Source organism: Salarias fasciatus, chromosome 22 (assembly GCF_902148845.1).
Source record: "Salarias fasciatus chromosome 22, fSalaFa1.1, whole genome shotgun sequence".
Lineage (NCBI taxonomy): Eukaryota > Metazoa > Chordata > Actinopteri > Blenniiformes > Blenniidae > Salarias > Salarias fasciatus.
This window is the reverse complement of record NC_043765.1, coordinates 4,708,168-4,719,092: the sequence shown is the minus strand read 5'-3', so window position 1 is coordinate 4,719,092 and position 10,925 is coordinate 4,708,168. Positions and strand designations below refer to the sequence as shown.

The 10,925-nt window shown below is 39.4% G+C and overlaps 1 protein-coding gene across 1 annotated transcript; it reads left to right on the top strand.

Annotated features, from left to right (window-relative positions):
- Window positions 1-585: 585 nt before the first annotated feature.
- On the top strand, window positions 586-10,082 carry zgc:91910 (Zinc finger protein 706-like). The gene is made up of 4 exons (XM_030082202.1): window positions 586-626; window positions 3,118-3,268; window positions 7,375-7,496; window positions 9,156-10,082. Exons 2-3 carry the CDS (start codon window positions 3,134-3,136, stop codon window positions 7,468-7,470), a joined length of 231 nt encoding a protein of 76 aa, XP_029938062.1. The 5' UTR covers window positions 586-626; window positions 3,118-3,133; the 3' UTR covers window positions 7,471-7,496; window positions 9,156-10,082.
- Window positions 10,083-10,925: the final 843 nt, after the last annotated feature.

The following is a 10,925-nucleotide window of genomic DNA, read 5'->3' as shown; positions in this document are numbered from 1 at the left end:
GATTTAGCACGGTGTCCGTTTTGTTGATCTAATTTTATTCGTCGCCGTTCACTCTGACCTCGTGGACTGATCTGAGAGGGAGGAACGGAGCGAGGAGGAGAGAGAAAGAAACAAACCTGTCCGTCTCTGTTCTGTGTGTGTATGATATGGCCTCATTTACTGTAATAAAGTGATGAAACTGTGTTCAGAGCGTCACGTGCTGTTTCTCTTTTCTGAATCCTTCAATATCATGCTGTGGTAATCTCATACAAAATACACCATGTGGCCTTTTTCCAGAAAGGCACTAAAAATAAGTTAATATTAACATCAATGCGCAATTTAGAGTGGCCAATTGGCCTCAGATGCACTGTTTGGATAGCGCTAGGGAAACCCCACATATGCTCAGAAAGAACATGAAAACTCCACACAAAGAAAGACACGGTCCGCTCTCGAACCCCCGACGAGGTTTTTACATGCAGTTCCTCTGCAGGCCTGGGCGCTCACATGCAATTCCTCTCCAGTCCTCTGTGAGCGCTAAGTCATCGGTTTGCTTTGTGCTCGTTCAAACCTTCCCCGGAACTTCCGGTCATTAAAAAAAAAAAAATAAAAAACGACAAAAGGAGAGCAGGCGGAGTACGACGTCGAAGGTAAGAACCATCCGAAAAAACAGCTGATTTGCTTTAAGTTAAGCGTTCTAATCCACCCAGGTCTTATCTAACATGTGTATGTAGTCGATAGTCTTTATTTTTCGTGACTGCACCGCCGTGTTAATGATAAACGGTGTGTTTAAGGTAGCATTAGCTTCCGGAGCTAACGGTGTTGCTAACAGTATTAGCAAGGCGGCGCCGGCTGAGCGAAGGCCTGAGAGGACGATGAGGATCAGTTTTACCAACTGATGGTTATCACCCCGTTTCACTAAACAATTAATACAGCATTGATACATTCTAAGTCATCTAGAAGCTGCAGATACTGCCAGCATTCTGCTAATGTCAGTGCCAGCTGCAATGCGCGGCTAACCGTGTTCAGCCTTGAAACTAGAAACCGAGTCAGTTTATCGGTTTTGTTCATGATAACTTCAACCCTCAGCTGTGTGGGGAAGGCCTTTCGATGATAAAAGAAGTGTAGGAAATGTCAAAGCTGCAACTGTTAAATCAAAGTAGATAGCTTACGTGAACAGAAGTGCATTAGGGGAGAGGCTGCTTGAGTTTGCGGCAGTCTGAAAGGGTTTCTGTACTCCAGGTGTGTTTTTGATTCTGTGTTCTTCTGACGACGTTGTTGATACCTTGTTCAACCCAGAGCTTGAACAAGGAGCTGTTGTAGAGTCAATTCAAGGATCTCCAGTAACCTGTGTGTTGAAGAGACCTCTTCTAAATGTTACTTTCTGTATTTTTTGAGTTTTGAATGGTCTTGGGTCTCTGAAGTACATCTAAGAGTTACTTGTAGAATATGAAACACCCAGATCCTTGATGTCCTCAAGAAGAGGTTAACCAGAGTCAGAGGCAAACAAGGTGTAGCAGCTTTTCGTTCCTACACTCCTCACCTGTCGAACAAACTTCCTGAACAGCGGAGGCCAGCTGGCACACTCGCTTCTTTTCAATCAATCAGAACCTAAACTGCTTTTATTTCCTCAGGCTTTCCAAAAAACAATGCATTTTAGTTATTTATTACCCTTATCTTGGAAAAGCTGAAACTTTGTTTCTTCCCCCTTTTGTGCTTCCCTCAATCACTTCGTTTTAATGTTTTTCATAATCTCAATCACTTAAGATTAAGATTCTTTATGGCCTTGTTTTTACGTATGTGTTTCTTTTATGTCTTTGTTAAACTCTGAATTGGCTTGCACCTGAATAGACACAAGGCAAATAGAGATACATTTGCTTTGCTGTGCCTCGCCTAGTAGTTCAGAGGACACATTTTACTGTTCTTGATGTCAGTAGATGAAGAATTATTACATAATAAGATTCTCATAGAATTTTCTCCGTTTCCATACAAAGAAGTCCATCCAAAGTACATCCTCAAAATTTGAGGCACTTTGTACAAAACTTAATGTGAAATCTTTGTAATTTCTTTTATAGAAAAATTATAATCTGGATCTGATTTTCTTCAGGCAGGATTTCAGTAGTGTTGAGCTTTTGTGATTTCAAAACCTATTCATCACACGACTGATTAAAACCCTGTTCAGTCTGAGTTACTTTTGAGGGAAAAGACTAAAGGGAAGGTAGTTTATCATGTTATTTCTATAGACAGCTATTTTTATACATGTAAACAGGATTTATCACAGGGACTTTGTGACCTCCCAGATTTTGTCCTGTTGTGAAACAACGCTGTACTTTATTACCTGGAACACATTATCATGTGTCGTGTTCACAGCCTTACAGAGATATTAGGTGTGATATTATGAGCGTTCACATACTTTGTCGTTGTGTGATATTTGAGTTTAATCCTGTTATTATAGTGAAAGGAGAGAGAAATGCAACAGAAGTCTCCAGTCAGTCTTGACTGGCTCACATCATATCAGAGTTGGTGTGTTTAATGTTGTTCAGTGAGCAGTGTGACGAGTCAAGGCCTCCGTACAGCTTTTATTATGTCTAAAGGTATCGAAGGTTTTATTGATGTGTGCAGAAATAGTGCAAATATGTCTGTAACTTTGATGTTTTATTAGTCCATAATTATTGAATACTTTAAACCAATGTCTAACAGTTGTCGTACTTGCATATTTCTTTGAATTGATTGTTTTTGAAAGTGTTCTTCTTGAAGTTGTTCAGAATGCAGCAGCAAAACTTTTAACAAAGGTAAAGAAAAAAAAACACATTAGTTTGATCATGAAATGTATTCACCAGCTGTCTGTTCATTGTAGGTTTGATATTCATTATTTTACAGTTGAATTGTGAGAAAAAATTATTTTCTCATTGTTCTTAACCAGTGACAAGGAATTCTGTTTTTGTTGTGTACTGAAGAAATGCAAAGCACTGCTGGGCTTTGTCCCAGGATATTTATTTGAAGTGTTGTGCTCATACTAACCTGTGTGTCCTGAAACTTTCTTACAGTAACCTGGAGATTGTCTCAGTTGCACTGACTGGAAAGTTTTCATGGAAGTAAACTGGGTTTTAACTTATTGAAACGTTTGCCTTGGTTGTTGAGGTCGAAGCTGAGGGCCATGGCTCGTGGGCAGCAGAAGATTCAATCCCAGCAGAAGAACGCCAAGAAGGCAGCAGAGAAGAAGAAATCTCAGGGCGCCGACCAGAAGACGGCCGCGAAGGCCGCTCTGGTCCACACCTGCCCCGTGTGCCGGGTGAGTGTGATCCGCCGCCGTTGCTGGGAGGGTTGGTGTTGACGTCAACAAACGGGCTTTGTGTCGGTACAAAGAGAGACTTTACCAGCTGTGTTTATCATTTGAACGCCCAGTCACACCCATAAGGGCCTGCCTGGGAACCATGTGAGTCATGACGCTCACTGAGATTAGAGCTCTTTTCCATCGGTCATCTCAGGTTTGAGCTTGTGTTACATACACCAGTCAGCCATAAAACTGTGACCCTGAGCAGTTTCAACATCTGCAGCAGCGTACATGGTCGATTGAGACCACAGGAAGCAGCCTCCACTCCCCATTGCACCGATAAGCCCTGTGACCCCACAACCAAATCACCATGAATGTGCTGTGTGGGGAGACAAAAAAAAAGACTAATGGCTCGTTCTTCAGCTGCATTACCAGTAAATACCTAAAAGATCATCAAACATCACAGTCTTTTCAGGGATAACACACAAAATTCAGGATTAATCAGAACATTTACATGACAGCTGTGCTTATGTGTATCATATTTATTGCTTTTTTTCCCCAACTAAACTCTTGCCAGTGAGCCGAGCAAGAAGTGGTATAAACAGTCTTACTTATGTTGTCTCATTGCTCAAGTGATATTTTCTCTCTTTCTCCTACCGAATTCTAATATAATCTGTTGACGTCCCTTTACTAAGCTATTAAAATTTAGCACAGCTTGGAGATAATTTACTTGTGTGTCTTAGTAAAGGCTTGAAAGGTCAAAATTATTAATGTTGCGCCCTCCGCTTCAGCAGATCGGGCGAGGTACGTGATTTCCTTTCAGCTTGACAGAAAGAGAGGCGCAGCCGGCGTCTTCACTCCATGTTGCTTTATTCGGAAGTCAACACGTCATCACTGTGTGACCACACAACACGTATTTATACTTTTTGCAGTGCATGCCAATCAACCATGAAAACAACTATAATCAACGTCACCTTTTAACTGTGTGCAACAGAGCAAGTACTTCAATACACCCAAACCTGTTACATAAACTCGCTGAACTTTGAATTTTCTGGGTTTTGTAATGTTGATCTTACATACGGTCTTAATTGTGGATATGTTATCTAAAGAAAAAAAATCTGTTGATTTCAAGTTATGTTTTGTCTGACATGTTGGTAAAGTGTTCTTTTCCATTATCCTAATAAGCAGTTATTCCTTTCTGAATCAAAGCCACCCATCTACCCAGGTTTGCTTCATAAACTTTAGCTCGTTAGCTTTACAGGCTGTTAATGTTTACCCTCCATGGCCTAAAATTTATATCACGGTATAATTTGAAACTTACACAGTAGACGGTATATATCATGATAAAAGCCAAAATTTCCGCAGGAATTTTCTAGTTTGATATATGAATTTCAGCATAACAGTCTTTTATGGTTACCATAGCACATGGTCAAACAAGGAAGCAGGAAGTGGTTTTTGAACTATTTAATAACATAAGTCAAAGTACTTTGAACCCAAACCATGTCCAGATTACAGATCATGGGTTGGCAACTTGATTTGTCGTCTGGCCAATTTTTTTGACTGATCCCCGTTTGTCGTCGGTGGCTAACAGCTAAGCTAACAGCTGACTGAGGCACCAGTAACGTCTATCAGCAGGCTACTTTTACAAAGCGTCCCTGAATGCAGCAGGAGCTGCACGGCTCAGGTTGTTCACTGAATCAGAGGGTTTCCAGGTGTTTCACAGGTAATGAAGGTTCAGGAGGAGCTGGATACTCACAGGTTAATGGACGGTGTTACTGCCTCAGATTCTCAAAGTCATCTGGCGGGCCGGATATTGTTCGGCCGGTGGGCCGCCAGTTACAGATCACTGTTATAGATGTTGCACCAATCTTTTTCACGAGCTCTTCCTCTGTCTGTTCACCGCTCGCTGCCATCGCTGTTGTTGTGTACTACTTCTTCTGGGAACGGGCATCTAAAACGTTGCATTACTGCCACCTAGTGGACGTAATGTGCTATCGTGGTTGGGCGGTATGGCCAAAATCCCTATCGTGGGCCAAATTTATATCGCATGCGGTTTATATCGTTTATATTGCCCACCCCTAATTCAGATTGTATAGAGTTATGCACTACACAGCTGTTCCTGTTTTGGAAGAAATATTGCTCAAATACTTTTATTCGGGCGTTTTTCTGTTGAACAGTTCCATGGTCATCGATCCCATAAGTCCCCTGTCTGTGGCTCTAATGTTCTGGAAAATCTCTTTACATTCCAAGGCATCAAATCAACGTTGATGAATGAGCGGACTGTAAGGAAGTTCAAGTTATTTTTGATGATGTTAACTTGATAAAACCTTGATTTTCAGTAGAAAGTTGGAAATAACCTTATAGTTGAATATTTCTGGAATCAGCCAGCAGTCGCTGCTCGGCTCGAGGAGCTTAAAGCTCGTGTCCGGAGTTTCCCTTCGTTTCCAACGTATGTATCATTTTTCAACAGAGCTTAAATGTGTCAGTCTGGTTCGATACTACAATATAACATTAGCATAAAGCAATATAAAAATTTATTTATGAGCCCCGCCTTCGTCTCGTAGACCCCCATGTTATCCGAAAAAGCGCCGGTCAGCGTCAGCCAATAGATTTCGAGCTTCCGCATTCTCGTGTTGTCAATCAAAGTGTGGAGCAGCCAGAGAGCACCGCCGCTCGCCCAGCAGAGGAGAGTTAGCTCCGCAGCAGCCGCCGCGCTTACCTCGGATATATCCACTGTCTGCTGAACATCCACCGTAAACAGCTAAACATGGAGGATGCTGTAGGAATCGGAGGCTCTCATTTTCACCCGACGGATAATAGCGTGCACAATTAAGGGGGCGTGGCTTGGTCGCTCATGAAAGCAGAGGGAGGGCGGAACCTGAGACGTTGGATTAAAAAAAAAACCTCTCTCTTTCAAAACTCCGGACACGAGCTTTAAACTGGGAGCTCGGTCTGATCTGGCTTCTGTTCTAGGAGTGGCAGAGGACAGGTGACAACACTCCCATATACAGGCAGAACTGTTGTTTTGATGAAGATTGCTGCACAAAACACAGGGTGTTGGGTGTTTTGTGGCTGGTTGCTGATGAGAAAAGCAGCTGGAATTTGTCTATTTCTGTGTGTGTATATTCTACCTGTACCTGCCGCACAAACTGCCATTGGTAAGACCATCTATTAGTGAAAACTGGCAAAGACTTTTTTTCTTAATTTCAACTGTGGAAAAGTGGTAAGGATATATGAAGATCATTTATTTGTGAAAATTGGAAAAAAAATATCTTTAACTTTAAAACAGTGGTAGAGCTATATATAGTAAGACCATTTTTAGTGAAAATTGGAAATTGTTTTTGTTTTGTTTTTTTGTTTTTTTTTTTTTGCAATTTGGACTTAAAAAAGTGGTAAGGCTGTAGTAAGACCATTTAATAGTGAAAATTAGAAAAAAACATCTTAATTTCAACTTTAAAACTGTTGTAAGGCTATACTAGGACCATTTATTCGTGAAAATTGAAAAAAAATTCTCAATTTCAACTTTAAAAAAGTGGCAAGGCTATAGTAAGACCATCTATTCATGAAAATCAGAAAAAAAAAAAGTTTTTCTTAATTTCAAATTTGAAAGTGTGTCAAGGCAAGACCATCTATTAGTGAAATTTGGAGACGAAAATTCTTTTCTCGATTTCATCCTTACAAAAAGTGGCAGGTGGCATCCTTCCATGTCGGCTCTTCCTGTCATTGTGAAGCAGAATTCACCAAGCGTTGGATTGTTCACCCACTAATAGGGAACGTGAGCTGGCCTTAGACTGTCGTGAGACGGGTTAGTTTTACCCTACTGATGATGTGTTGTTGCAATAGTAATTGCATTTATCGGTTAGAAAATAATAATAATAAAAAAAAAACTCAATTTCCACTTAAAACAAGTGGTAAGGTATTAGTGAAAAAACACTAAAAACAATTTTCCCAATTCCGAATTTTAAAAAAAGTGGTAAGAATTTACTGTTTATTTTTTTGAGTACAATTCTTAGACACTAATACAAATCATTTTCAAAAAAAATTTTAACAGAAAAAGATAAACATTTTGTCCAGTTGTTGTATTTACAGAAAATCTAACAAGTGTCCTGTCTTTTCTCTTTCAGACACAGATGCCCGACCCCAAAACCTTCAAGCAGCACTTTGAGAGCAAACATCCTAAATCCCCGATGCCTCCCGAGCTGGCTGACGTTCAGGCATAAGGCGCTGCACATTGGACCGAATCCTGGTGAGACGGACCTGCACTCTCATTACTGACACTCTTTCTTCACTTGTTATTTAATTTTTAAAACTAAAAGTAGAAACTTTGTAAATTTAATGTGAGAATAATAGGAGTGGAAAGTGATAACAGTGGAAACATGAATGAGACAGCATTCATTTACCATTAAGAGTAAGTAACAGCTGGTTTTACATTAGGCAAAAGACGCTAACATGATAGGCAGTGTTAGTTAGGGTCAGTGTGTGGTGATATCATTCTTGCCATTGGAATAGAAAAGGGAATAATTGCAAAATTAGGCGAACAACTCCCAAGAACTGAACACACCTAAAGCCGGTTTTTAATTCCTATCCTCAGAGAATATGCTCAGGTTTAGGGCTGTGCGATTAATCAATTTTAAATCGAAATTGAATTTATTAGTCAAGACAAAAAGTCAAAAAAGGAAAATCTTAAAATCGATTTTGCCTTTGCATGATCTTACCACACCAGTATGTTAAAGTGGAAATTGGGAACTTTTTTTTTTTGATTTTCTCTAATAAGTGGTCTTACTCTTGCTTTACCACTGCTTTAAAGTTGAAGATAATTAAAAAAAAATAATTCAGTTTTCCTTATTAGATGATCTCTTATTGGAGCCTTACCACAGTTTTTTAAAGTTGAAATTGAGAAAAAAATAAATAAATTCAATTTTCACTAATAAATTGATTTGCTATATAGCCTTACCATGTTTTTAAAGTCGAAACTGAAAAAAAAATATTTTTTTGCCAATTTTCACGAATAAATGTTCTTCCTGTAGCCTTACCCCAGTTTTAAAGTTGAAATTGAGAAGTGTTTTTTTCAATTTTCACTAATAAATGCTCTTTCCCACAGTTTTAAAGTTGAAATAATAAAAAAATGTAAAATTTTCACTAATAGTCTTGCTACAGCCATACCACTTTTTTAAAGGCGAAATTGTGATTTCTTTTTCAAATTTCACTAATAAATGCCCTTACTATAGCCTTCCCACAGTTTTAAAGTTGAAATTTAAAAAAAAATAATAATTTTCACTAATAAATAGTCCTGCTATGGCCTTACCACTTTTTTAAAGATGGAATTGTGGGGAAAAAAAGTCAATTTTTAGTAATAAATGGTCTTACTATAGCCTACTAAGTCAAAATTGTGAACATTTTTTCTTTAAATTTTTACTGATAAATGGCCATACACCAGTTTTAAAGTTAAAATTAAGAAAAAAAATTCCTAATTTTCACTATTAGACGGTCTTCCCACAGTTTTATACTTGAAATTGAGGAAAAAATTCTCTTCTGTATGTGGATAACTGCACTAGAGGAAATATTTAATTAGTTAATGTTCTTATCTGAAGCCTTAATGCAACATCATCACCCCAAAAAACAACATATACAGGTGAAAAAAGAACAGGGATGGCGAGGAGGAAAGAACAAAAAAGAAAACAACGATCTTCATGAGAAGTGTTCAGACGTGCAGTAGATGTGCATCAGTGGTTGTTTCTCAGTGTTTCTCAGTGTGAGCACAGCTTTCCTACCAGTATTGGTGTTTGCGTGACGTTGAGTTAATTATACGAAACTGTGTTTTTCTTGAAGAACTGAATCTTTCCGGACTTTTTGAGCTTTGATGCTTTGAAATCTGAGCTAAACCAGATGAACCTGTCGTCTCCAGATCCACATCGACCACAGAGGAAACGCCGACTCGCGGCCTGACGGATGTTGAACACTGGGACCTGTCAGTATTCACCGACAGCAGGAGGGGTGCGGATGTGTGTATATGCTGTGTGTGTACGTATGCGTGCATGTGTGTGTGTGTGTTTGTGTAAGAGAAAAACAGTAACGATGGGGCAGACACATACCAGCAGCCCACTTTTCTATTTATTGTGCGACTACCTTGCTTTCTGATCTCCGGGGGGGGAGAAGCAGCGCCACGGGTTGATAATGCTGAATTAATCTCGCCACTAACGAAGGGGAGGGGGGGTTGTCTTAAAAATATAAAAGATGTGTGACTATGGCGCCTGGCGGTGGAGATGATGCGTTCATGTGTCCTCGGTCACACGGATGCTGCACTGCTCCAGTCCATTCCTTGTTTCACCCTGTGGAAAGCCCGGGTGTGGGACCATTGGCTGCTCAGAAAAAAAAAGAAAAAAAGACCAAAACTCATCCAGTGATTCCATTTTATTTTGAAGGATATTGAGTGTGAAGTTTCGTTTTGCCTCCTCTGCTGCTGCTCCACAGGATTCCACTCTCAGAAACAACAGTACCTCACGTTAAACCACACACACACTCCCTTGTGGTTCCTTTCCTTTTCTTAAACTCCACACGTCACCTCGGCAATAAACCGTTAAAGCAGGAAGAGACGCGTCACGCCAGGCAGACCGCCGTTTTCCTTCCTCGATGACTCTAACAACGCGGCGCTGTGCTCGGCGATGCTTTTCGGTGGGAAATGTGGGCGGCCCCGCGCACCGACTTGATTTACTGCCAAAACGATCCACTCCTTCTGGTTCTTTGTGTTCACTAGCAGATAAAAACTTAACCAATTTGCTTTCACTGTTTTTGTTTACTCTTTTCAATAAATTGAACCATGTATTTAATGCGACTGGTCTTTGTGGTGATTTCTCATCTAAACATCTCAAAACTTTAAATTCTGCTGCATTCGTTTCTTTTCCGTTTCATTTTCTTTTTTTGTATATTGTGTCAACGTCAGCATAGTATAGTCGACCCGAGTGGTTTGAAATCAGACATTTAAAGGAACACATGCTGGAGCACTTTTCCATGAAGAAATGAGACTCTTTCACAGAAGTGTTGAGTGTTTTTCATCATTTGAAAAATGAGACTTCCTGAAATCCACCTGAGCATAAGAGTAAAACTGGATTTTAGACTTTATTGCTGCATAATGGATTTTTTTTTTTTTTCCTCATGCATCATGAATCTTTCTTTCCGTTGGCAGAGAGTCAGTACAGACTGAAATACAGGCCAGGCTCTGGGAAACATTGTCAGATAGAAGCTGAATCATGAGCAGAGACGAAGGTCTTCATTCCACTAAAGTCATAAAGTCACAACAAACTATAAAGAATGAAAATAGGTAATAAACTGGCTGCGGTTTACACTAAAGCAGTCATAACATTTCTTCTAAATTTAACATTTTTCAATATGAATCACTTTTTTGGAGAAAAAAAAATACATGTAGACTTTTACAGTGAAATTGAATAAAACATTTTAAATAGTTGGGTATTAGTGCTTATTCTATTTTACTTTTATGAATTACAGTGACTCTGACATCTGATTTAAAATTATGGTTTTTGTTCAGCTTAATTCTGAACTTTTCACTTGAAAGTATGGTTTAGAAATATTTTTTCAACACGTTGAATTCTAGGTTTGTGCATCAGTAAGTTCATGGATGAGTCGTGATCCATACAGATCAGTAGTTTGAAAAATGACT